General features: G+C 40.0%; 1 protein-coding gene across 7 annotated transcripts in view; it reads right to left on the reverse strand.

Annotated features, from left to right (window-relative positions):
• Positions 1-5,200: 5,200 nt before the first annotated feature.
• The window catches only part of DAB2 (DAB adaptor protein 2), a 53,150-nt gene continuing 30,956 nt past the window's right edge, over positions 5,201-27,394 (reverse strand). The window contains exons 2-16 of one of the 7 annotated variants that reach the window (XM_082382282.1): positions 27,187-27,379; positions 26,067-26,206; positions 25,263-25,361; positions 23,429-23,560; positions 22,862-22,942; positions 22,405-22,431; positions 22,103-22,156; positions 21,631-21,693; positions 16,259-16,912; positions 15,119-15,278; positions 10,030-10,662; positions 9,180-9,289; positions 8,494-8,564; positions 6,903-6,938; positions 5,201-5,584 (exon numbers count right to left, since the gene is read on the reverse strand). In XM_082382282.1, coding sequence (XP_082238408.1) covers positions 8,499-8,564; positions 9,180-9,289; positions 10,030-10,662; positions 15,119-15,278; positions 16,259-16,912; positions 21,631-21,693; positions 22,103-22,156; positions 22,405-22,431; positions 22,862-22,942; positions 23,429-23,560; positions 25,263-25,361; positions 26,067-26,206; positions 27,187-27,277 — 2,310 coding nt within the window. In that variant the 5' untranslated portion in view covers positions 27,278-27,379 and the 3' untranslated portion in view covers positions 5,201-5,584; positions 6,903-6,938; positions 8,494-8,498. Of the gene's footprint in view, positions 5,585-6,551; positions 6,939-8,493; positions 8,565-9,179; positions 9,290-10,029; positions 10,663-15,118; positions 15,279-16,258; positions 16,913-21,630; positions 21,694-22,102; positions 22,157-22,404; positions 22,432-22,861; positions 22,943-23,428; positions 23,561-25,262; positions 25,362-26,066; positions 26,207-27,186; positions 27,380-27,394 lie in introns of those variants that run through there. The other 6 variants (XM_082382281.1, XM_082382285.1, XM_082382283.1 and 3 more) reach the window with 6 other exon arrangements.

Below are 27,394 nucleotides of genomic sequence, written 5' to 3' on the forward strand. Positions count from 1 at the left end.
AGTCATGTGATATGATTATTGATGACTGCCCAAGACACAATAAGAAAAATCCTATTTATTTTGAAAATGGAAGTGCATTAGTTACAGTGGGAATTTTTACATGCTATAAAACAGTTTTATGAAAAGATTTAGTAATGAGTTCCTAGCTTTTATAGGCCAGGGAACATATCTTATCTTTAAACATTAGGTACTATTTTCTCTCAGAACCATTTATGTTCTTATACCTTGTCTGTGTGACTTTTCATTTACTAAATATCAATGTTGTGGAAGATTCATCTATTTATATTTATGAAAACTGAGCCTCTTAAACCTTATACAATTAAAAAAAAAAAAAAAGAATCCGTCTGCCAATGCAGGGGACACAGGTTTGAGCCCTGATCCAGGAAGATCCCACATGTCACAGAGCAACTAAGCCCGTGAGCCACAACTACTGAGCCTGCACTCTAGAGCCCACAAGCCACAACTACTGAGCCCACACGCCACAGATACTGAGCCCGCGTGCCACAACTACTAAAGCCTGTGTGCCTAGAGCTGGTGTTCCACAATAAGAGAAGCCACCGCAGTGAGAAGCCCGTGCACCGTAACGAAGAGTAGCCCCCGCTTGCCACAACTAGAGAAAGACCACGCGCAGCAACGAAGACCCAACGCAGCCAAAAATAAATAAATAAATAAATAAATAAATAAATAAATAAATAAATAATAAAAAACCGTTGAAACCTCTTGTGCAGTGACTTGTAGTTTCCCCCCCACTTCCATTTTATTATGTGTGGTGACCTTCATGGTACAAACTCACAGAGACTAGTCCTCTACATTCTTTAGCTTCTACCTTCTAGCAAAAGTGCCTTACCATTAGCTTTGCTGACTGTGCTCTCAGCTGTGCTTCTCTTCTGCCCTGAGGGCGCTATGGAGTCAAAGACTGCCCTGATCTACATTTGGAGGTCGGCCAACTTGGGGTTAAACTATGACCCAGGCATGTGGGAAACACATTAGCTAATCCATCACCCATTTCCAAGGCCCTCTTGCCAGGACTGGCTTCATGGGCACATGAAGTAGCACAGGGCTCAGCACTCAGGAGGGCCCCAGGCTTTGTTTAATGCTCTGCTGGTGCCATCTTGAAATTCTGAATTTTACGTTGGGACTTCTGTTTTGAAAGCAAAGTTTGATGGGAAAGTGGAGCCTGTGCACAAACAGAAGAAATATGCACTGTGTGTCCCCCTTTCCATGACACCCCATTTGCACAGAGTGTTTATGTTGCCCTGTGAACATGGGATTCAGGTGGATTTATGATGCGTGGGAGTTCAGTGGCTCAAAGTAAAAGTGAGTATAAGGTAAGTATGTTACGTCTAAGACTAAGTTGGGGGGGTGAAGTGGCTGTGGGTGGGACACTGACAGCCCTGAGAAGTCACACTCTCTGAACCAGAACTTCCTTCCAACCCACACAAAACCCCACAAATGACCAAGAAACATGATCATATCTTTCTTACTAGTGTTCCTTCCCTGCATCAGCATCCATGTAATGCTGAAAATAACAATATAGAAGGAAAGAAAAAATAGGGCAACACGTAGTTTCTTTTTTTCTATCGTTTTTTACTCATTAGTGAGATGTGCTGGTAGGATGCACATGTGTCAGGAAGTGAATTAAAAACAGTTGAGTTAGCTTTGTGCCGTGTTTCTAACAGTTCTGGGAAGAATGAAATACGTGCAAATACGTGTGCATATATGAGTGATGAAATACAAAAATTGTGTAATTTCAGTGATTCCACATATAAATTAAAGATTAGAGTTAAAATTCACGCTAATATTTTAATATTTTAATTTTTCTTTATTAGAACAACACTAAATGGCAAACAAAATACATCATGTTAAGAGAGAGATTTCAGAAGAAAGGAGATAGCTTTATATTTTATTGCCTTTAATGGCACTTTTTCCCCTGCTTTTTGAACAATGGATTTTTGCTCCATTTTTGTTTTTATTTTGCTCTGAGGCCCACAAATGACCCAGCCAGCCCTGCCTCTTCCTTCCTATAGAAGTTGGTAAAGTTAAAATCTTGATTTCCCAGCCTCCCTTACACTGAGCAGTGGCCACGTGACCACATTCTGGCCAGCGAGCCATAGCTGAAGTCCACTGGAAAGGCTTGGGGAAAACTGAAATGCCTGGTTCGAGGAGCAGACATTGATTGTACTGCCTTTCCCCTTCTGCCCTACTTGAACAGTAATATCCTATTTGGTGCTATGCAGCCATCTTGTGACCATTAGGAAATAAACATAAGGAAAAAGCCAAAGGCTATAAAAGTTGGAGTGAAAAGCTAAGCGTCTGTGTCCTTGAGGGTCTTGTTGAGCTGCTGAGCCAACACCAGCAGGCATCAATCTAGACTTTTTTGTGAAAAAAATAATCCCCTACTAATTTTAGCCACTGTGAGCCTTCCATTACTCTTGTCCATTCATTACTAGTGGACTCGTGGGCCCTGAACTGCCTGCCTTGCCCAAAGTCTTTCATCAGAAGAAGAAAATTCTTCCTTCTTTCAGCCCTATTGTTTCCACCATCAAGGCTCTCTACTAGTTTCACAGGCCAGTGAGGGAGACAGGGAGGCAATGTCCTACTGACCCTTCCTTCTCTTCCTCATCCCTCTCTGCTATAGCTCCTGTGTTCCAGCACTCCTCTTAGCTGCTCCCAAACAAAAGGTTCTGTGATGATCCATCAGTGTAAGTAGGTACCTGGTGGAGGCAGCCTCAGACACACCCCAGAAACATCCAAAACCCAGACTCAGACCAGTCGGGTCACCCTGTAACTTTTGGACCAGCAGTAATATCTCTTTCTTACAATTAAGGTAAGATAATAGAGATTGAAGTCAAGCAAATGAAAAAGAATTGACAGAAAACTCCACAGCTAACATCATAAGGAAAACTTAGTCTGGAGCCCTTCATAGTTAGATTTTTTTTTTCTTCTTCTTCTTCTTCTTTTATGATCACTCCATCTTTGGTCCCCGCAGAAGCCCAGTTTCCTTGCCACGAGAAGCCGCCACTGTCATCTCCCTGGAGACTGGCACTCGTATGATTTCAGCACATGGTAGAGGTCCAGTTATTAAGCACATACTTTCAGAGAAGCAATGGAGAACAAGGGGCTCAGTCCCTCATTAAGTGCGACGACACCTGGGTGGGCCTTGTCCATCAGCATTGCTGTAATTAGGACACGTTAACAGGGCCGCTGCCGCCACAGCCCGTGTGTGTCCATGTTTGGCATATCGACTTAGGACATGAGACGTAGTTGTTTTTAATAGATGGGGGTTCGTTAAAACATAGCATTTCCCAGCAAGAATTAGGCATTTTATTATTTAGCAATCTCCTCCAACGGTTATAATAGCTTAAATATTTACCAGGGACTGTTGGGGAGCTCCTGCCTTTCACTAAGAGACTTTGTATTGAAGCTATTCCAGGAATATGGGTCAGAGTCCTCACTTGTCAGCTTATTGCAGGGTCAACCAAACTCCTGCGTTAGCTATATCCTCTGTTCTTTCCCCTCCCTGCTGTCACAACAGGAAAGACACAGAATCATACTCTGTTTGGCTCTCGAGACATGACGGTTAATATTTTGACGGAGGAGTTTGAAATCACTGCCTGAAAAGATCTCCCTACATAGCTGAATGAGACCTCAGCTATGGTTCATTGTCCAGAACGTGGTCACATGGCCACAGCTACGTGCAAGGGAGGCTGGGAAATCAAGCTTTCAGCTTTACCAACTTCTATAGTAAAGGTAGTTAAGATGCACAGTTCCACAATCAAATACCTTGGAAACAACTCACTAAGAGTTGAAGCAGATTGTAGCCATTGTAAAGCATGGATGACATTCTCAGATGAGCTGGAACAATAACAGATCCCACCTCGCAGAATTACAGTAGCAACAGAATGAAGTTATGTTGTGTAAATGGTAAAGCACTTCACAAATGCAAGGTTATTTTGAGAAAATCAATACCTTCTCCCTCTGTATTGCCTGTATGTGAGAGAAGTGGAGGCCCAGACTGGCTGTTAAAGTTCAGCTTTTAGCTTAGATCTATGTGATGCTTAAATGAAACCCTCTTCTGTGATAATAGTGTTACCCTAAAAGCTGAATTCCTGGCTTACAGGTGTGAACACCACTGCTACTTAGAGACTCTAAAGAGGTCTGTTTCTACTTTGCAGGGACACTTCAGGAAGCACCTCCCTCGGCTTGGTCAACAGTAGTTCCTACTGCACTGAAGTGAATGTCATCCCTTGTACACACGAGCAAGGGTTAACCTCTGGCAAGATCTTGCTTAAACCATGTGTCAATATCACACAGGTTCAGTGGGTTAGATACACTGCAGAGCATTTGGATAAGCCACATAATTTGTGCAACCTGTGCTTATCAGCAACCTTCTCCAGTTCATCTGTGGTTTACTGGAAGCTGTTTATGTGTGGGGTCTGTTTCTCTATATTCTACTCCTTGTCAGAAAGAGACCAGATGTTTCAGTTAAAGGGAAAGGTAAGGCCATACTACCAAACATCCCCAACAGTAAATGCCAATCAATGACACCTACTCTGTCAAGTTCATCTTATTCCCTAGAGGAGTCAAGTTTAACATCAAGACTTCTACACTCAAGCTGGGTCTGCCTTGGGGTCATCTTCCCTGTAGCTCTAGGGAAGCTTGAAATGAATGAGAGCCTTGAACTTTTTTAATAGGGGAGAGTGTTTAAGAGTGTCCTAGTGCTAAAGATATTTGAGCATCGGCCTGCCCACCTAACTCAGAAGCTCAGAAGCCTCTTCTGAGTAGCTTATACAAGTCTGGACCAGTCCACACAGTTGTGTTTTGATGAAGTCAAACATGGCTAACTAAAGAACAAGGGGAGGCAAAGGGTAAAAGGCATGAACCAACAGTTCACTAAAGAATGATTTTTATACTAGACATAATTGAGGTTGTTCTGGTACAGGTCTTATCCGCTGGACTCCCATTAAACTCCCAGGGAAGGACTATGTATAGGTCTGAGAGAGAAAATAGAAGCTTGAAAGGCATGAGACAGTAATTTACCTGTGGTCCTATTTTACGGATTTCCACTTTTTCATTTTTGTGACAATCCAGAATCTATTATAACTAACATTTGCTGACCTTACCCTGGTGTACGCTATACCTTGACTCTACTACGTCAACCGAAAGCAGGGGTCAAATGAACTGACGGTAACACATGAGATTCTGCCATTCCAGTTTATTGAAATGAGTAAATTTTTAGCTTTCTTTGCATACAGAAAAGTGCACAGGAAAATAAGTATGTACAAAACAATTGTGTGGCTGGTCATCACTTTCAAAATTTTTCTACTTTCAAAAATTCAATTCCCTAGAAATAATTGCCTCCAGTTAGCACATTTAGGTATTTGGACATATAAAATACTATTTCAAGTCTGTGTTGATAATGACTGAGTGGGAAGTCAGATGGAAAATGATGCCATACATGATCAGCTATTATCATTCAACGTAAAACCACAGGACTTTAGCTCGGACTACTTGGAGCCAATCAGTAGAAGTTCATGAGGCCATCATCTTGTTTAGATCCTGAGCAGTCATCCTCTTCTTCCACCTAAAGATAACATTGTATGTGGTTGATTAACACCCACAAGAACCTGAGCACTAGGGGTCAAGAGACAACATTAAAAAACCCAACATAAACAAAACAAAACAAAACAAAACAAAACTCATATGGCAAGAACAAACCCTTTGAACTGTGCTGACAATAGGACTGAAAATGAACTGGAAAGGTTTCCAAGGTTATGAGGAGAAAAATATTGCAGGCTTTAGATTTTTAATGATAACACCGCAGATTTTTTCCCCCATTTATCATCCTACTAACTGTAAGAAAGACTGTGTGGCATCAAGAAAGCTTTCCAGTTACTTGATAAAGGCCTGGCATTACCCCAAGTAAGCACCTAACATGTTTGGCACTATCACATTTAACTTTGTGATGTGTTTCTCTTCAGAATACGGTCCTTCTTTGCTGCGTTGAGTTCAATTTTTCTTCAACATGAACTGTTCTTCTGGAACTTCAGCTCAGGAGGATGGCCTCCTATTCCATAGAAAGGATAAAGGTTGTGCCCATTTGCAATTCTAGTTACTGGGATTAGAGATTACTGAGAAGGCAGAGAGGCTTCAGATCTGTGAATCATTAGATTTTTTTGCCCCATAAAACTCTGTTGTTTGTGAAAGAGCAGTAATGTTATATAAACCCAGGAGTAAAAATGACTGAAAAGAGAATCAGAGGGAAAAGAAGAGGAGAGATGAAAAATGATTTTCCCTCATTTGCAATAGCTAGCAAGAGATTGGAGAAAGGACAATTTTGCCCTTGAGAGAAGAATAATGTTCAGAAAGAGAAGTTATATCTTTAAAAACGTTCTTAGGTGTGTTCAAAGTACCCAGAGAGAAACTGAACTTGCTTCCATTTTACTTAAAAAATGCTCTGTAAGTGATGGTCTGAAGCAAGGTTTAAGAAGGTGCCTTGTTCTACCACAATCTTTAGGTTTTATGCTCTGAAACAGAACCCCGAAACACTCTGAACAGCAAGAATTTTAAAATTTATTCAAAACAGTATGATCTGAGGGGTTGTGGTGGCTGCATCACCCAGCCAGAGGGTACACAGCACAGTGTTCTAGAAGGTTCTAGGGACACAATAAACAAGGGTTCAAGGAGGGAAAACTACTTCATTTACATTTAAGCTAGAGAGTTTAGGTTCTTAATTTATTTAAAGCCATAGATTCAGTTTAGCTAAACAGAAAGTGGAAGGCATTCTACAAGTGTAAGAGGCAGCAAGAAATAAGGCAACAGATAATATGTCAAAGCTAGAACGAGGGCAGAGGTCAGGACTTGTCTGCTTATTAGCTTTGTCCTTGACTACTAAGGCCAACCTTTTTGTTCCTCTGGATAGTCAGTATGCCAAGATCCTAGAGAAGTGTGGAGAAGAAAAAACCCATGGTTAGAAATTTTGGGTTGACTATCAGTGTATTAAATATTAAGTTATTATTTTAAAATGTCAGTCATAGTATCTCCTAGGACTGATTCAGGAGGATTGGATAAAATAGTCGATGTAGAATCTGTAATAAAGTGATTAACACAAGTGCTCAATGTTAGCTATTTTCTCCCATGGCAATTGTCCTCCCTACCCCTCAATCTATATATTTAGCAGGTTGACCAAAATTATCCTTCCTTCATGACCTAAAGAAGAAAGGGCCTCCAAAGAGAACTCTAGTCAATTCAATTTAGCGCAAACAATCCTCCTACACTTTCAGTGCAGTTTGTTCCTTTCTATTGTTTGTGTGTGCCTCTCCTGGACAGGAAGCAATAATGAGCCTCTGTCAAGACTTCTAGCCCCTCAACATCTTCCATATATTACGCTGCTTTATTAACATTAGAAATCATCTGGACACTTGTTAAAATGAAGCTTTTCCTCAGCACCGAGGGGGATTCCTTAGGGCTGGGGCCCAGGAATTGGCCTTTTCAGTAATCGCACTCGGTTCTCTGAAGCTGATTTTACGGAAAAGCACTTTCAGAAATACTGTAATTACAGAAGTGGAGTGAGGGGGGCTAATCCAAATTGCAAATAAACTCAAATCTTATTGTTGGTATCAGATTTAAGACATTTATCTATTTAAAAGAATTCAGTTCTACGTGGGTCAAGACATAGTTTGGTAGTCTCACTTGAATGGGGCAAGACTGAAAAAAAATGGGTTTGGGTTCTTTTCATTCTTCCTGTTGTTCTCCTCTTTCAAAATGCAGATAAGTCTCCTCTCCTCCACTAACTTCAACCTTTTAAGATTAAAGTTGCTTCCACTCACTGTTGAGAAAGAAAAACACCCCTCCCCCTTTCCCCTTCCCGGGTCTCAGTCTAAGGTGGTTACACACAATAACTCAGCGAGGATAAAACCCACCAGCAGACTCATGTGAGCTCATACTACTTTTGACGGAGGTACCGGCAGCTGTCACCACTTTGGGATTTAACACCGCCAGACTAGTTCAGACTAATTTGAGGCCCCTCACAAAGAAATACGTATTGATTTGGGAGGCAGAAGTGTTGTGATCATGATCTGTTTGGCTGACCCGTTTGGTGGCTTCAGAAGGTCTTCAGATTTTGAAGCTTCTATAGAAAACTGAGTAATTACTAGGAAGCTTTGCAATCACTTCAATATGAAGGTCAAAAATCTAGAAGGCTGTTAAATGTTATATTGAGTTTTACTTCCATACGGAAGTGAAATATCAAAAACACAGGGTGACAGAAATCCATATCCATATTAGTACAGTACTGTTTTTTATAAGTATGAGAACTCTATTCATAAATGTCCAGCCTATTCATTACTGAATTAGTTAAGTATAGCGTTCCATATCTTTTACTTCTCCATTACAGAGATTTAACTTCTTTCCGATTCTAAAATTAAAATTTCACCCTTACCCCCATGCCACCCTTTTTCACCAAACCTAAGCTTAGCAGGATCTTCTACTTACAGAAGTTAGGCAAAAGGATTTCCAAATGGATCCCTATATACATCAGAAGATGTGGATTGAGGAGAAGCCATCTATGGAGATAAAACCATCTAGTCAATAACTATAATTACAATTATAAGAAAACACCTATAATTAAGACTTCTCAGATCCCTTTTAAAAAAATCACTTAGGTCGCAGACTAATCAGATATTGTATGGGTCTATGATGATTTGTGTTTGCCTGCTTGTGATTGATGTGTGTGTGTGTGTGTGTGTGTGTGTGTGTGTGTGTGTGTATATATTATTTACATCAAAACCAAGTTTCAGAATTATGTTTGCCTCCCAATGCAAAATCTTATTTTTATGAGCTAAGTAATTATGGGTGGGAAATTAGGAACTTAAATCTTTGAAAAATTTTTAAAGATAGTATTTTGGCTCAATTTTCTTTCAAAGTACTTTCCCGAGCTAGGTTAAGTGAGATACAAAGGACTTTTCTATATGATATTTGTTTCTCAAGTTCAGGAGAGTAGATCCTGCAAAAATAATCTTTCCCCAGTTTGAGTTGAGGTTTACACTGCGATGGTTCTCAATGATAAATCTTATTCAAATGTCCTTTACCGTCAAAGATACAAGCAAGGTTAATTCAGGAGGCGGTAACTCTATGTGGCATGTACTCTGGAGCATCATCTTCTAATAGTTGATACTTACAGAGGCTGGTGATGAACGGAAAGAATCTTTAGAGAAGGGGTTCTCAAATGCATTGTCAGCAGATTTGGTAACTGGCAGGGCACCTTGTCTGGGAGCTGGCTTTGGTAGTTCTAGAAGGTGAAAAAGTAGTCAGTAGACAAGCTTTCCCCAAATACCTGCACAAGTTCTCCAGCCAGGCTTATCTTAGAAATTAAGTTCCATACTTTTGAAATTGACATCGATGGAACAAAAATCACCACCAAATATCAGGACTCCCAGTGATTATTACAGGCAAATTCATCCCTTCTTGGAAGAGGAAGCCATGCATATTCGCTTGAAGTGGAAGAGATTCAGAATTCCCTCACTTAAAAGCACCTACATGGCAAACCTTCACCAAGCCTTGAGGCCAACACAGAAGTAAAAGCTCCGAGAGATTAAATCACTAATACAGTACAGCGAGCATTCAAATACTGGTTGCATTTTGAAGCTCTTTCGTTCTACCACACCGTTTTAACTTTCCTCATTAGATGGGTAGTACCGTCCATACATACCTACTCATGAAAAAATGAGTCCTTATCATACATACAGCCTCCAGGTGCCATGACCCATTGAATTTCAATAGCTCCTGGCAGCCCTTTTAAGAATTGTCACAAGAGGGCAGCATTGGGCCAGCCCTTAGAAACAGCTAACTAAGGTAAAGAGTTAACTCCATAAGGTAAATGGTTAAGTTGTCTCCATAACCCCTGCTAAGCAAAAAGAGCAAGAGTAAAGCTATTGGTGGGTCGGGAGAGGGTTCTTCTGAGGGACTCTGTGGGCCCATGTGACAGTGAAATACTTGTTGGTACAGTTGACAGAGAAGTAGGTAGCTTACCATTGATCTTTCTCAACAGTTGATTAGCGTCAAAGTCATCATGGTCTGCATTCTCCTGAGGAATGCCAACTTTGTTGTTGAAGTAGTTGGAGAAGGCACTTGAAGTCCCAGAGGAATTCTGTTCTCCTTTCCTTGCTGGCACAGTAGGTGGCTGCCGCAGTTGGAAGTCCTTAAACATTTCTTTCACTTCCTTGACTTCTTTGTCCCCAAGTGGGTCCAAGGCAACGAAGGCATCGCTGGAGACGTCCTTCGGAGGGCCAGTTCTGGGAGGTGGTTGAGGAGGAGTGACCAGGAGAGAGGAGAGCATAGAAGGGGGCTGGGCTGACACAGCAGGAGCTGGAAAAACATTGCTCTGAAAAGGATTCCCCAGCGGGCTGGTTGATGACCAAGTATTGGGTGTCACGGATGCTGATGGGCCCCAGACTACAGGTGCTGGAGGTGAAGCTGAGGCTGCAAAGGATGAAGGCTGGTTCCAACCTGGAACAGCTGGGCTTGTGGTAAAGACGATTGGCTGACTGAATCCTGAAGGCTGACCAGCCATCATAGTGCCCGGGACCATTGTAGTGGATTGACTGAAGACTAAGGGTGCTGGGTTCCATGGTCCTGTCTGAGCAGATATAACTGGCACACCACCTGAAGGAAGGAAGTGGGATAAAGGACTTATCAGGAAACTAGCCTGAAGAGGATTCTTGAGTTTCAGAAAGTCAACTCTCCGGAGAGCAGTTTTAGAGAGCATCTACATGCCAAACCTTTATTAAGCCTTGAGGCTGACATGGCTTTTATTAGATTATTTCACTCTAAAGACGAATTAGCTGTAGCAAGCATTTAAATGCTGGTTGCATTTCGAAGCCCTTTCTTTCTTCCACACCTTTTTAAGTTTCCTCATTAGATAGATAATACAGTCCATAAGTACCTAGTCATAAAAAAGAAAATGAGCCCTTCTCATACGTACACTGATGTAATTCAAACAGCTAGAACAGAGCCTGTCAATAGCATGAACCTACGTGTTGAGTAAATATATTTACATATAGAAACCATGCTTGTTATGAAGTAAATTAATATAATCCATCAGATACTCTTGAGACACTGGTTTAATCTTTTCATTTGGCAACTGGCTCATGTCTGAGGTCTTATGGAGACTAGCTATCAGGCATGTGCATTAGGCTTTAACATGTTTACATCCCGAAGAAACCATTTCAAAGCTTCCTTGCTTTTAAATGCTGCCAAGGTGGACACAGATATATAAAAGGATGATAAAATTTGGTTGATGCCAAGATAGTTTTAGACGTTTACATACAAAAATGGAGGAAAGGCTAGTTTTCCTAGGAGAGCTGTTTCAAATAAAAGTGCTTCCTACCATGTGTCACTCACTAAACTTTGCCAGAAGTTAGAACAGAGTATTTAAAAGAGGAAGAGGAAGAGGAAGAGAGGGAGATGAGATAAAGTGAAGCAAAAAAACAAAACAAACAAACAAAAAAAAACAACCCTTGCAATGTAACTAACCGCCTGTATCCAGGCATCTGCTCTTTGTGGGGAAATGGCTCTATCACCTGCACCCTTGCCATTGTTGATTTGTAATTCATTAAATCACTAAAATCTAGGTCTCGCCAATGTGTGCCCTCCTCTCCTTGAGAAGCTCATTCCCTACATCTTGTTCTGATACGTAGCACATTTTCTCTTCTGCCTCTTCCCAAGTGTATTAATGACACAGTTAAACTGTCACCACTAACAGAAAACCTAAATTCAGCCTCATACCTATTCACAAACGACACTGCTCTCAAAACCTACTTGCTTTGAGCTTTGGAGCAGAGCATCCTTTAGTTATGAACGTTCTCTAACCAAAGTAGGAGAAGGCCTTCAAACTTGGGTTAGGAATGTGTTTGTTTCCAGAGTGAGAAATATTTTTAAAATAATGTTCAGGGGCTGATATAGTAAGATGTTGTATCCTGAATTTTCTTGGGATTGGAGCTTGGTGTTACTTGACTCAACCGTCATCAGGAACAACAACCATTTGGCCGTGAACACAAGGTGTGCTCACGAAGACTGCTGGGTTTCGGTGGTAGGTCATCTTACTAAATCAACATGCTTATTTTTGGGGTGAGGAAACTGGGTACAAGAATATGAATTATTACAATTGGGAGGGTCACAGTCTGTGACAGAGACTAAAACTCAGGCATACCACCTCCAAATCCAGCACCCTATCCTCCTGTTCTGTCTCCTTGGCATCAAGGAACAGAACTATATTTTTTATTAGAATGTTAATTCAAATACTTATTTGACATATACAGAAATTAGACTTCATGTACACTCAAGAGTATACATACAGGCAGACCTCAGAGATATTGCAGGTTTGGTTCCAGACCACTGCCATAAAAGGAATATGGCAATAAAGTGAGACACACAAATTTTTTGGTTTCCCAGCCCATATAAAAGTTATGTTTACACTATATTGTAGTCTAGTAAATGTGCAGAAGCATTATGTCTAAAAAAACAGTGTACATACCTTAATTTAAAAATACTTTATTGTTAAAAAATGTTAACCATCACCTGAGCCTTCAGCAAGTCATAATCTTTTTGCAATAGAAACATCAAAGATCATCGATCACAGATCACTACAGCAATATAAGAATAATAAAAAAGTTTGAAATATTGCAGGAATTACCAAAATGTGATGCAGAGACACGAAGTGAACAAATGCTGTTGGAAAAATGGCGCTGATAGACTTGCTCGACTCAAGGTTGCCACAAACCATCAATTTGTAAAAAACTCAGTATCTCCAAGGTGCAATAAAATGAAGTGCAATAAAATGAGGTATGCTTGTATTCCTTTCACAACCAATCAAGGGAACAGTTCTCTTAGATCCTATAATACAGGCTTCTAGAAGTGGGTTGAGTTTGAACAAAGTTATTGCTGGCATTTTAAAACCAATTACTTAAATTTTATTAACTGAAGCCAGAGTCACTCACTAATAATTTACACCAATTGGATGTGCAAAAATTGGGTAGAATTTTACCATCTTTCATGTTGGATGACTTGCCTTCCCTTAGGAAAATGTGTGGCTTTAGTCCTAGATGGTATTAGTGGGAGTGGTGGTAAAAGACAAAAATACTTTTGCGAGGAATTAAAGGCTTTCCCAGTGTATACTTAGGCCAGCCTTCATTCCCATCTACCAGATCCCACGCATCACGTTTCTAAGATAGTTAAGGTCCTGCTGGAGAAAGGTAAGGAAAAAGAAAGTGTGGGTATAAAAAGTTAGTTTTATTAACCTTTAGATGATAGATTAAAGCACGGGGCAGCTAGTCAAAGCCGAAGGCTCAGCTTTCTACAATGCCCTTTCCCCACCCCCAGTTCCCCAGAGGAAACGGTCCCCCAGCTGGGTCCAGCGGAAGCCAGACCTACAACCTTCCATGGCTTGGCTGAGGATCCCTGCTAGTGGACAGGGGCTATACTGTAGGGCTCAGTTTGAGTCCCATGTCCAAACTGGGAAGAATCATCAGTATTCTGCAGTTGTATACCCCAAGGCCTCAACAGGGGCACCTAGCCAAAAAGCTTCACTTCGTCTGAATAAATTAACAGTTATAGGGTCCAGCTGTATTTTCAGGCTGACTTGTCAAATATCGGCTGTAAAAATTCTTTGGGGCATTGATATGAAACTACAAAGCTCTGCGATGTGACCTAGTCGTAGGCGCTGCATGCAAGCTCTCTATCCTTCTGCAGGGAAAGCACCAACTAGCTCCACTTGAGGGTGGAGGAGAAAGGGATGCAGAAAGGGGAAGACCCCAAGAGATATGAAGTGCTTGGGGAGAGTCTCCTGATGGTGTAAATGCCAAGCAGAGACCTGGAACGAGTGGGCTTCTCACACCTGCAGGGATTTCAGCCACTCAGCAGGTGGGAAACAACCCTCCTGTTGCTACCACACTCCAGATATGATGGAACAGATCTAAGATGACAGAACCAAAATATTTTCCTTTGCCGGAAAACAGCAGGAAAAAAAAAGAGTCCTGATGATTGACTCAGCAGGAGGCAGAGAAAGCCAAGATCCCTGGTCAAATTTTACAAAATAGGGGAGAGTCTCCCTTCACCTATAGCCCCCCTCAGCCCCCTCCCAAGACAGAGTCTATTTGGAGCTTGTAGAGGAGCCAAGAAGTAGAAAAACAAAGAGAAGCTTCAGCGGGAGAGCAAAGACCATTGTCGGGGTTTCTGAAGACTGTTCCATGGAGGCAGGAGAGAACTGGAGGCTTTAGGCAAAGAGTAGCAGGGCCAGCCCTCGGCCGAGTGGCTTTCCCCAACGTCCTGCCACAGAGTGGCTCAGTGGCTTGCAGAGCTGGTGACACATTTTTGAATGACAGCTGCATCACCTCTCAGGTATCTGATAAAATTCCATCTCTTCCCTTATTTCTGTGTTCTTTTCAACTTCAGACTTCTATACTGTGGACTTACTAACTCTACTAAGGCACCCAACTAGCCAAAATACCAGCAAGGAGCTGCTAAGGCTTAAGTATTCAGAGACTGATCAGGATATATGCCTGTCTCACACCTACCATATGCCTAGAAACAGAACTGGGCTCAGAACCTGGCACTTTCATTCAATTACTCACACTTGCTTCAGATTTAACTTATAGCCCCCTCTTGGGGTGTATATCCCTTCCAAGAGGGATATTGGTTAAATAGGGGATAGGGCTTCAATTTAGTAATGGAGAATTGCATGGAAGACATGCATGTTGCTACTTTTTCAAATAGAGACGATAGACAAGGCTCTCTCATCTCAACCCTGTTTCTCCAATGAAGCTGGTCTGGGCTTCAGAATCCCTTACAATTGTCTTCAGTAAGCCATGACCAGTTGGTTCAGGTAAGTGCAATACTAAAAATGGATTTCTTCTCACATGCCAATTCAAGGAGTCAAATTCCAGTTACAAGAGCACCTAATAGGGGTGGGTTGTACAGAAGTAAAAGTGGGAGGAATGCTCCCTAGGATGCTCAAATCTTATGCCCCAGGAACCCGTATGGATATGAAGTGCTCCCTCCTATGAATTACCATCTTAGAGTGAAAGTAACAGAGCCAAACCTAACTCCATCTCTAAACACCTACCTAGACCCCCAAGGGGCCCTACTGGGGCAGGAGCACTGGTTTTGAAGAGGTCCATGGGGTTGGTCTGTAGGGTTGCAGGTTGTCCTGTAGATGTCTGGCCTGGAGGTTCTGAGACGGGAGGAGCAAAGATGTCTGATGCAAGTAAGTCTTTTGCTGGAGACTGACAGGGCAGAGAGGGACACAGAGGAGTTACTCAAAAACAGTGAAATACAGCTCTATTCTGTTCCCTACTCTGTACCTCGAATTTGGGAAAACAAAAAGAGAAACTTTTTCCCATTATTGATAAATTACTATAACAAACTCCAAAAGACAAAAAAAAAAAAAAAAAAAAAAATTGCCACAGCTCCCGGCAATGGACAGAATATTGGGTCTTGGTGACTGATGCAATGGAGGACCTTCAAAGTGAAATCTATTTTGCTGATTTACACATTGGTATCTGTCTGGTCTCCTTATCAGCTAAACGCTTGAAGCTGGGAGAGAAAGGGCAACTATAAGTAAGTAGCCTAAATATTTTGATCCTTCTTCTGGATTTAAATCATTCTGCATAAAGATGATACAGTAGTCTAATCATTAGGCCAGCATATTCCAATGAGATTTTTAAAATGAAACTTATATAAACCACATTTTAAATTGCTTTTGAAGGAAGTGGTAATAGTAAATATATGTTTCTTTTAAGACAATGGATTGTTCAGTCATTAATCAGAGGAGACAAACTCGAGAATTTTAGACCACCACCTTGGACATGAATGCAATATGGGGGGTGTATGGGGGCGTGTGTTAGTACGGGGAAGGTACAAAGGGAATCACAGGAACCCTTCCCCTCCCCTCCCAGAACATGATGATCAAACTTACCGGAGGTACAGAAGCATAGCAGCATTAAAAACGGAAAAACTTGTGTTTAGTTAATAATATGTGACGACATGCAAACGGAAAGCAGGGTGTGACAAACACTGCCGAGTGAGAAGCTTAAAAAGGGTGACAATTAGAGGAAAGTATTCCTGGAGAACGATGTGCCTTATCCCACCTTCTATTTTACAGCCACACAGGAAACTACAATAGCAGCAGGAAAGAGAGCTTGCATCACACCACCCTTTGGTACCGAACATGCATTCTGCCAATGGATATGTGAAGACAATTCACCTTAGCAGTCCTTCTGCCTCTTCCCGGTTTGGTACTTTGTGGAGGTGGGATAATGGCTATGGAGTCATGTGGTGAGGACTGGACAGAGCTTTCCAAGTCCTGCTTTACGCCATTCGGTACGGGCAGTCCTTTGGGAGGGCTTCCCACAAAAGGGTTCGGGGAGGATTTGATATGGAAGCCGTTCTGTTCTCTTTCAGATACCCCATTGTGAGTTCTCACTGCTGGCTGTGTTTGCGTACTTGATAAGGGCCACAGGCCTGCCTGAGCTTCCTGTTTGCCAGTCCGGTTAGAGATTTGGTCAAATTGCTGACCAAAGTAATCAACATCCCCATTCAGGGGCCCATTACTCAGAGGGGTAGACGAGCTACTCAAATTCTCTTTCTTCTGATCTGGAGATTTGAGAGAATCAGACGAAGAGGGTGTCGATTGGTCTGGCTGTGCAAAAGGATCGTCACGGAAAGGATCAGGGTTAGGGGTGGGAAAGAAGTTGAGATTGGCAGAAAAGGCATTTTCAGGCAAGAAAGATGCCTGAGGCTTTGGTCGAGGAAGAGAGCAGGAGGTGATGCCATTTGTTAAGAATAGATTTTCTCGTAAAGGATTCTGATTGGTGTCGATTTCAGAGTTTAGATCCACTAACAGGATATCTTTGCTTTCCTATCACATTTGGAAAGAAAAAAAAAAAGAAAGTGTTAGTCCATGTTGTGACTTCAAATGAGAAAGCTACATAAGATGACTAGGATTATCAAAATTTCCATTAGATTTCAGTCTTACTGGTTGACCATTACCTCCTCCCATCGCGTCCCTGAGTGCGTTTACTAGTTGTAGAATAGGTCCTCCCTGCCCCTCCCAGGCCCTTTTAAGTCTCAACTTCATTGGCCCTTCATTCAGTGAAATCTTACTGTTGTTTACTTTACATGTCTCCCCTCACCCTTTCAGACTGGCTGAGTTCATAATCATCATTGTTTCAATTCATGCCTTTGACAGTCTTAAAGGGAATTGATTTCAAGTCACTCTAAGTGACTATCTAAGTATATTGAGCTTGAAGGAAATGGCCTAGCCTCTCTTCCTACATGATGTACACTCCTATTGTATCCCCAGAGTCACCTAATATCACCTCTCTAAATGAGTGAATTCATTGCCTAATATAGTCATATCTTATAATTCTAGTTATAATAAAGTTTAAGGTCAAATATATTTCCCTACAATTGGTCTTTCCTCTAGCGGGGCAAAGAAGATTTTCCCCTCACAGCACAGCCTGCCAGGTATGCCTCTTTAAATACTTAAGGATCTTTTTGAAGGTGTAGCCAAGTTGGCTGTCTCATTCTCATCATCCTAGTCTCTCCTCTGGACGTACTCTTTCGTCTATGTCCTTCTAAGAACATGATACTCAAAATACTGATATAATCTAACATAATATATCACATTAACCTCTCATAGTTGTACCTTTTTTCATAATATAGTTTAGTGTTGCCTGTGTCATGACAGGAGTCTCCTCTACTTAGTGGATAAATTCAACTAATGTTTAAGTCACCTTTAATTTATGTATAATCTAATCTTTAATTTATGTATAAGGTGGAGATACGGGTTTAAGAGTTAATTTGAAAGACATACTAAATGAATAACTCTACAAATTCTATTCCTTCCCTATTATTTTTCAGTTATGTTAATTATTTGGATTCTCAATTGTCAGATATGACATTCTTCTCAGCATAAAAGCAGCAAATTTGATAAATCTGACACGTCTTTATTCAGGTCAATGACACAACTAATTAGGATTCACCCTGGGATATAGCTGTCATACTGACAGACCTTCCTTCTGATTGACTTTGATCAATTAAATACTTAACTATGCTAGCCACAGAAGAATATAAACAATAAAAACTGTCGAGCTGAAATGGAAGTTAGTTTTCTAGCATTATCCTGGGCAGATTATTAAATATTTTGGTCATTGTGACAATGATCAAGATGATCTCAAGGGAATATAAAATTCTCAAACTAGTAAATAAAAAGGGAGACTGAATAGGTCTCCTCAGCTTTAAGAGAAAAGAACAAAATTTTTAAAATTTAGGTCCTAAATCAGACCTAATCGGTATTCTATATTTTGCCTTCCTTCACTGTTAGGTATAAAGGCACAATTTTTAAAAGCCAGCTTTTCTCTTTATAACCCGAAGAACTTGTCAGAAGAGAGAGCTTGTAATTGAAAAAAAAAAAAAAAAAACTTAAAAAAAAATCAAAGAAATTGATTGGAAGGCTTCTTAATGTAGGGATCTTTAACAATCAAAAGGTAGGACAAAATGTATTATGAAAGCTTGTGATTGTAATATTTATTCATTTATTTTGAGCCACCTCTGGGTTAGAACAGTTGGGTGTTCACAGCTGGTAGAGTTCTCCTTCATTTACTTCAGAAGAAGTCCTTAGGACACCAAACAGGAGCCACAATGTTAGACTTCTGAATAGTCACCCTATAAGTAAAATGTATAAGGCTCTCCTCAGGTTGAGGTTGTTGTTAATCCAAGATTAAGAGTCTGATTCATAGACTACAACTGAAAGATGTAAGACTTCTCGTCCACCCCCTTGGTCAGCATTTCTTTAATTCTCTGTTGTACTGTAAACACTGCATCCACTTGGCCGTCATGTAAGCACCTGAGAGACAAGAACTGAACGTGAAATATAGTCCCTGCTGTTAAGGGGCTCCAGTAAGAGGGTCAAGCAGGCAACCAAGAAGGTGTCTGCACAGACAAGGTTTAAAATACTAAGTTCTAGACTAGCTCTTCTCCAGGTAGCTTACCTTGCCTAACCATTCCAGCCTACCAAATCCTGGACCTCCCTACTCAAAGCCTTCAGTGACTTCCTGCCACTCCCCAATATTAAAATAATCTCCATTAGCCAGACTTTCAAAATGACCCACCAGGCGAACTCGTTTACTTTTAGCCTAACTACTACTCTATTTTCCTACATACTTCAAAGACCCAACTCAAGTTCAGATTCTTTACAAAGCTTTTTCTCATTGATCCTTCTATTTCAACTTCACCTGTGCCCACCCATGGCATCTTACGTATATATGACACTGTGCTTTGTGCCCTGATTCCCATCCCCATACCAGATTTGATGGGGAAACCACACTTTATGTTCTTTTCATAATAACCATGCTTTCAAATGGTCAAGTTTTTAAAGTTAGAGATCATGACTTTTTGGTCTTTTTTTCTTTTCCTTTTTTTTTTTTTTTTTGAGATACCGTATGGAAGAATATTGTTCAAGTGGTTTGGTGATAAAAATTACATTCTAAGGTATGCTACTTAGTTTGCAACATGAGCTTTACTTGAAATGCAGAAAACTATTTTGTATAAATGTTGGGGGAAGGGTAGCTGGGTTAGGGAACCACTAATAAGGTCTAGGTAATTTAGATTTCTGCCTTTCTTCATCTCTTCCAGAGCAACTGATGTGAGATTTCAAAATTTTTAAACATGCTGGTTTTATCAAGTAGAGATAAATCTATTTCATGACCTATGAATATGGAGTCAGTATGTAAGAACACACTGGCAAAGTCTAACTAGCACATAATTAGCGCCATTAGCATTCTTTTACTTATCAGATACCATCACTTTGATGGTATTTATCATTTTAATTTATTGTTAGTTTAACTAAAACTTGCATTTTATTTCAACAAGCCAAAAATTCTTAGAATGCGTAAAGTCTAATAAGAATGAGACTCAAGATTACTCGTGTTGTTTTTCATTTCCTTTTTTAGAACTTTCTAGAAGTCTACAGAAGCAGATTAAACAGTCAGTGCTTCCTTGCCTATCCCACTGGAATTCTACATCATAGCTTGAGTGTTTTGGTCTCTTTCGATATAATACTGGTTTCAATGTCAGTTATACTTGGAATGAAGGTCATTCAGATGTCAATTTACTTTGGGAAGGGAGCTACTCACGGAGGAGGTTGGCAAAGTTGCCTAGGAATCAAAAAACCTCAGATCTACGATGGACCTTTCAGGATGATCTAATCTGGTATTTCAAAAAGTTTATCCTTACACAATGGTAACAAATGTTATGAAAAATGAAAAGTTTTACAGACAAATGAGTTAGGACTCACTACTTGAAAGAACATTAAATGGGCTTCTCTAATGCAGGCTTTTTAGGATCTCTAAACGCTATATTATGCATTGTGATTCTCATAGAAGGAGGGGTAGAGAAGAGTGTCTGCAGCCCCTGCTCCTCCCCATCTCACTGGGCCTGGGCGTTTGTGTGAAATTGCATAGGCATGCCATTCTCTGCAGTACTCCAGCAAGCGGGACTTTTAGTCCCCAATCTGCTGCTGCTTTAATTCCTATGACCTTCTTGGTCACAGAGGCTTGCTTGATAATTCCCTGATATAAGAGACCCCTAGATAAACCTTCTCCCCAACGTTCTAGACTGACACCCTTTTTGTCTAGTTATTGCCTTCTCATCTTTTATGTTCAAGTCCAGAAACTCACTTACTCAGAGGCACTATCTGAACCTCTAAACTGGATAAATACCTTGTAAGTAACATCAACTGTTAGGCTTTCTGATTAGTTTTAATGTTGGTCTCCCTGCTAGACAGTAAACTCCATGATGTCATTGACATTGTGCCCTGCAAACAGCAGGTACTCAAGAAACTGTTAAATAAATAAAATAAGTTGTAAGAAGTCATTCAAAATTACAAGTAATTTCACTTGAGGACTGTTTTGGAAGGTCTGAGACTTAGGCTTAAGCCTTGAAACTGGACCTCTGCTTGGGTCAATGAGAGTTTTTTTGAATCACCATTTCCTTATTTGTAAAGAAAAATACTGCTCCATTCTCACAGAGTTGTTACAGATCAATCAATAATAAGACTTGATACACTATAATATCCTATAAAGAATGAGCAACTCTTTTAACAAAGACAAGCTTTGGTTAAATATAACTGAGCCTCTTGTTTTAAGTCTTATTTTACACCAAGCTTATGCTGCTAAATCACAACAGAAAGAATAGAAAAAAAAAAAAAAAAATGAAGAGGCCAGGAGTCTATACAGTTAGTCATCTAACAAACATATTTCCTTCAAGTATGCTTACACCAAGGATTAATATTCAGCTCCTCCTTCTGATCCTAAGTAATACCAAGACGGACTACATTGCCTGACCTATTGCTCAGATTTAACTTCTAAGCAATATTAATGTATCTGAAGTAGTGCTGATAGGCTCCCGTGGTGACTTAAGATGCAAATTTGTTCTAGTAACCATTTACACTTTATGCAGAAAAATCAGCAGTCACCTTCCAAGTTTCAATGAGATGCTCAAGATTTCTCATTAATTGCCAATTTGAGTTATAGATGTCATTTCCATTACATTGCAAATTTAAAAACAGACACTTACTGTTGGACTACTTAGGTCAGGAGGTGTAGACATGTCCCCAAACAAATCCATCTGGTCAACACCCTTAAAAAAGTATTTTGATTAGATTCAGATGTGTCTATTAAAAAAGATTATTTTGTATATTGTTGTAATTGTTTCCTAAACTAAAGTTTAGGAAAACAGTTGTCACAACTGGATTTTCACTTAACTAATACAGATTTGATATTAGGTTATTTAGGTCAGGAAGTGTAGACAAGTCCCCAAACAAATCCATCTGATGTACACTTTTAAAAAAGTATTTGGATTAGATTCAGAAGCGTTTACTAAAAAGATCACTTTGTATATTGACATAAATGTTATACTAACAGTTAGGGAAAGAGTTGTCGCAATTGGATTTTCATACAGATTCAATACAGATTTGGTATTAGCAACATCTTTAGGAAGTAAATCCCGTGTTCAGGTAAGTAAGAATCATAAAAAAGCACATACGTACCAATTTCAGTTTGCAAGCTTGGTCATCAAGACTCATTAGGGCCTCACTCCCATTCTGAAAAGATGGCAAATATTAAAGGTTTAGTTGGTGAGTTTTCCCCACACAGTTTAATTTCCTAGTGTATTGGCTTGCTAAGAAGTTAAGATTTTGGCACTAATCATTCAACTGTACATCTTCTATGACCAGAGGGGTCATGAACACATAGTAATAAAACTAGGAGGGAAGCCTGCTTGGGCAGGTGGCAAACAAGGGCTTATACACATCACACGTGCAATTCACAAGAAGTAAAGATGCTGTTTTACCTCTACTGCTTTGTTGGCTTCTTCCATCTAAAAAGAAAGACACAAATTCAGTGATCTTAGTAAATTATAGTTAAAGAGAACTAAGTAAAGGAATAAATATAGCTATGGGTTCACAAGCAGAAAGCAAGAGAGAGTCTTGCATATTATTTCTGCCCTACATTCTCCTCCCCTTTTCATATCAAAACTGGATTTGAATAGTTATTGGCTTGGTAGCCCTGGAATCAATGTGAAGTTTATAGGGAGAAAATACAAGAGTCAGGCACTAGAAATCAGAAGGGCCTAACTATAACATCCAAACATTGCCCTATTGGGAAGAACAAAAAATATATCACTTTCTATACTTTGAAGAGCCACATAGACGCCAACACTTCAGGCAGGCCATGTGTTCACATAATGTTCAGACATGGTCTTGAATGTTGTCTTAAGTCTAATAGAGCCTGTATTAGATAGTACTTGCCTTTTTCTTTTCTTCTTCCTTTTTCTTTACATTATAGATAACTTGGAAAAGGTCTTTAAGATCAACAACTAGTGGCTCAGCCTGAAGCAAGAGAAAGCATCTTTATCAGTATTTCAATCTTACTATTTTCTTCCCTTTGTCCCCCATCAGTTCTGATTAGTAATGTTTTCTTCCTTTCTCTTAAAGCTCTTTCCTACCCTCCCCTGGTTTGTGGAAGATCACCACCACTCCCATCCCAACCCTCAGATACATAAAATACTTAGATAAAACAAGAAGCACAATGATAATTTTCCAAGTCCTTTGAAGATTTCTGGGAATAATTGACTATCGTTCTAAAATCAGCAATGATCTTATGAGAAAGTCCATTCTAACAATGCTTGTGCCACACACTACATGGGTATCAATGACATTTAAAGAAGATTCCTTAGACCAATTAAAGATAATCGTCCTCTGAGGTACTGTTTAGTCCTCCTACATCCAATTGTTTCTAGCAAGCTCTCTAGTTGAAAGACACACACTCTTATATTCAAGTCCCCCTCTAGGTATACCTCAAGGCTTAGAGCTTACCTGTTGTCCTGTTTTTATGGCAAAAAACTGGTGTTGGCCTTCTCCTCCACACACATAACCAAATGCTCGGTTGTCTGTCACATCACGGGCAATGAAAGAAATCTTATTTACTGGATGTTCATGTTCTATTACCTAAGAAAGGAACATCAAAAATGGTGTATTGAGAAAACTAGAATCTATTTGTAGATTCTATCTGGAGCACAACTAAGCATCAGATACCAAGGCATATATGAAAAGGCTAAAACATTTGAAGATTTTTTCACTCCTGGTTGAAGGCTACTGCTACATTTATTGTTACTAGGAAGGGCTCAAAAGGGGAAAACAAAACAAAACAAAAAATCTAACAACAAAGAGTAGAAAACAGAAATAGAAAGAATGATCCTTCTTAAAATATCTATACTTGATTCTCTCTATCCCAAGGACATGATGCCACATCGCAAGGAAGGACTGAGGATTAGGAGACCAAGAATTTCTAAAGCGAAGATGGAACATATAACCTCTAAAGCATTCCAAGGAGGTCTACTTTCTCAACTCAACAAACTCAAGTGAATAGCATAACTAAGCTACAGGAGTGTTCACAAGGATCCTCTGACTGGCTCAGACTGGCCAGAGAACCCTCCTAAGTATTATTGGGACAATTACCCCCAATACATTCTGGAAGTCACCAAATTCTGTCATCAAGTATTTGTCAACATCACATAGATGTCCACGTCATCATACAGGAGTTTCATGTGGCAGGGCTTATTGGTTTAGCAGTGCTTTCCCCTGTATTCCCCGTTCCCCTTTCTCTTGACCCTTTCAAGTAGATGGTAGGGCTCAACTCTTCAGGGATATTTGTAGATGCTCAGAATGTGTCTTGGCTTTTGTTTCCAAGAAACTAAGACCACTGAAAAGTTTAGATTGGGCATCTTAGGAGGTTTGGGAGTGAGAGAATGCTTGTGTGGGAAACCTGCCACCATTCTCTGGCAGGCTTGTGAAAACAAGAGTCAAAAGATAAGGGACAGTGGAGACAGCAGTGCATGAAGACAGCAGGGTGGGTGAGCATGTACCAGGGTTCCAGGGCCCTAAGTTTGACCAATGGATTTTGCATATTAGATAATGGGAATCTCTAGGAAGGGCTGAATAGTAACTTGAGGTCTTCCCACTGTATCCTGATACAATAAACTATTGTGCAGCAATGAAAAACATTTTAAGCAGATGAATCTGATGATGTTATATTGAGTAGAGGGAAAAAAGTCCCAGAAGACTTAAAGTATAATAGCTTTTGATAAGGCCCAAACAAACAAACAAACAAAAAATAAGCAAGACTGTTCATGTGATAGAATAAGAGCAACCACAAAAAATGAGCAAGGTTACATCCATGGGGTAAGGAGGAAGGGAAAAGAGAGAAGGAGAAAAAAAGGAAGATGTGTTTCAGATAGTATTCTATGTTTGGTTAGCCAGTAAGTTCACCCATCACCTTATATTAAAATGAGACCCATACATAGATCTATGATAGCATCACAAACCAGTGGTTAGGATTGATATCGTGCTGTATATCTTGGTCCAAAAAATACCTAACTGATATCTATGGCATACCGGTGTTTAGGTTAGACTTACAGACTTGAGGTTCACATCTATTATAGGAAATAAGTTTCAAAGTAAAGTATCTTGACTCCTCACCTCCTACCCTATCTGTTTTTTGCCTGTTACTTCTGGAGAAGTGCAGTAATATGTAATTTTTTTTTTTTCCCTACAGAAGTTTGGAAAGGGAAAAGGGGAGCTGAAATTCATGTCACAAATTATTTGTCAGACTCAGGTGGTCAGAAAGGTGTCAGTGAAAGCGAATTCTTACCCCAGTTTTCTCATCAATGATTTTTATTCCAGAAAGAGAAATGTTGACCCAGATCCTTTGTTTGTGTTGTCCCTGAGACCGAGCAGCTGCCGCCATTCCCTGATGAAATTGGGAAAACAAGAAAAATCTAGTTAAAAGAACCCTATGATGCTTCTGATTCTAAAATTTTAAAAGGCAATCAGCTTTGTTTTCAGCTTGGTTTACCATCTATGAAAGAATTAGGCATCTTTCATAAGAGACAGCAGAATGAAATAGAAGACATTGATCCAGGCAATTACTAGTTAGCTCTGTGAACTTGGACAAGTCCTCATTCCCTTGGCCTCCGAATAGTCATTGGCAAAGACAAGAAGACTGGACCAGAAGATCTTCAAACATATTCAAAGATGTTTCTTCTAGGCCTTGTCTTATTTAATGAGTATTACTTCCTTAATTAGTTTCACAGCATGGCAGTATTAGAATTTAAAAATTTAAAAAAACGAAAGGGCTAACACTAAAGAACACCAGTTTCGAAGCCGACTCCTGAATTTTACCTGAATACCTCCAGGCTCAGAAATTTGGTCTGCTCAAAGGAAAAGGCATCTAGGGTCCTGCTACACTTGATTAAATCAGGTCTCTAGACAGCACTCAAAATATGCAAACAAACTCATGGCTTCTCATAAAATGCAGCACTGCTGGATCAATTACGTGATTAGAAAAGTTTTTCTTTCAAATAATTGAGATATAGGTTAAAAACAAACTTCTAATATCATTTCCTCTGTTGCATATTTGCTTAAGATATAGACAAAGTATGCTTTTCCCCTTTACCTTTAGTTTCATCATAGAATCTTGGCTCATTTTATCCCCTCTTGCATCGGGCACATCATCAATGCCGATTAGCTTGGCCTTGTATTTCACACCATCACCTTTGAATCTGGCCAAAAGATATTCATCTGTCTTTTCAGTGCCTGAGAAAAGAAAGAAATAGAGGATAAAGTTTATAAATCTATTGAAATATCAGCCCCAGGTATGACCAAATATACTCCAGGATCTAAAAATCTGAGTAGTAAATATCTTGATTATCTACAATTGATCAAATATGCAATATTCTACCCTTATCCTTACTTCCTTTGAGTAAAAAAATCACACTGTGTAAAACTGTGTATGGCATTGGGGCAGAGAGAAAATAAACTCTTAAAGATGCAGAATGGGCTGAGTTATGGGAAACTTACGGGAATATGTGAGATGGGATTGGGGGATATTCTTCAGCATAGTTTTTAAAATATTTTTTAAAATGAATATAAGGAGGATAATACTTATTTTTTTAGTGAAAGGAAAATAAGCCACTGCACAATTTACTAGCATTTTTGAACTGTCAATAAAGCGGAAGAGAATTGTGGGTAAATTCCCTTGGAAATAACTAAGATAATTATCCATCTTTATAACTTCTTCTGCTTCTCTTCTCATTCCCATTTCTAAAGCGTGGACATGAAAGGCAAGGAAATCACGGCATATTCTCAAACTATGAATGATTTAAGGATGCTGACACTTTTTAGTGGTACTTCAGGTCAAAAGAAGAGGGTCTCATAAAATAAAGATCTTGATTTTTATAAAACAGCTACTTCAGTAAAGCAAAGTGGTATATAGGTTACTGAAAGATAACCATGTAATACTTAATAGTTGTATTTCCCAACTGAACAAGATGTATGAAAGCTTCCCAGCAGGACCCAAATTGGTGCAACCACAGAGTTCAGAGATACGTCTTATCGTATATGGATCGAACCAATCTCCTCTGCCAAAGTCTTACTTTCTTGTTTAGGAAAAGTTGACACTTGGCTGAGATTGAATTAAGGCAAGGGCCAGCTCTTACTTTGCCTTGAACGTCACACTTCATCACTGGTAACCACCACTAGCTCCCCTCATTGGCCTCAAGAGGACTTCTCCATACCTTTCTTCTTTTCCTTCTTTGATGGTGCCTTTGGTGCGGCCTGTTGGTCAGGCTGACCATTAGTTGCACTCGTTTCTGCTTCGTTAGACATGGCAAGAAGGCAGACAGCCAACTCCAGCACCAGCAGACACTTAGTGACACCCAGCGATCCCCAATGGAGACGTCTCAAACAAACATAACCTGCTGCAGACACCTGTGGGCAGAGTTT

This window comes from Balaenoptera borealis (assembly GCF_965194805.1).
Source record: "Balaenoptera borealis genome assembly, chromosome: 2".
In the NCBI taxonomy this organism is placed as follows: domain Eukaryota; kingdom Metazoa; phylum Chordata; class Mammalia; order Artiodactyla; family Balaenopteridae; genus Balaenoptera; species Balaenoptera borealis.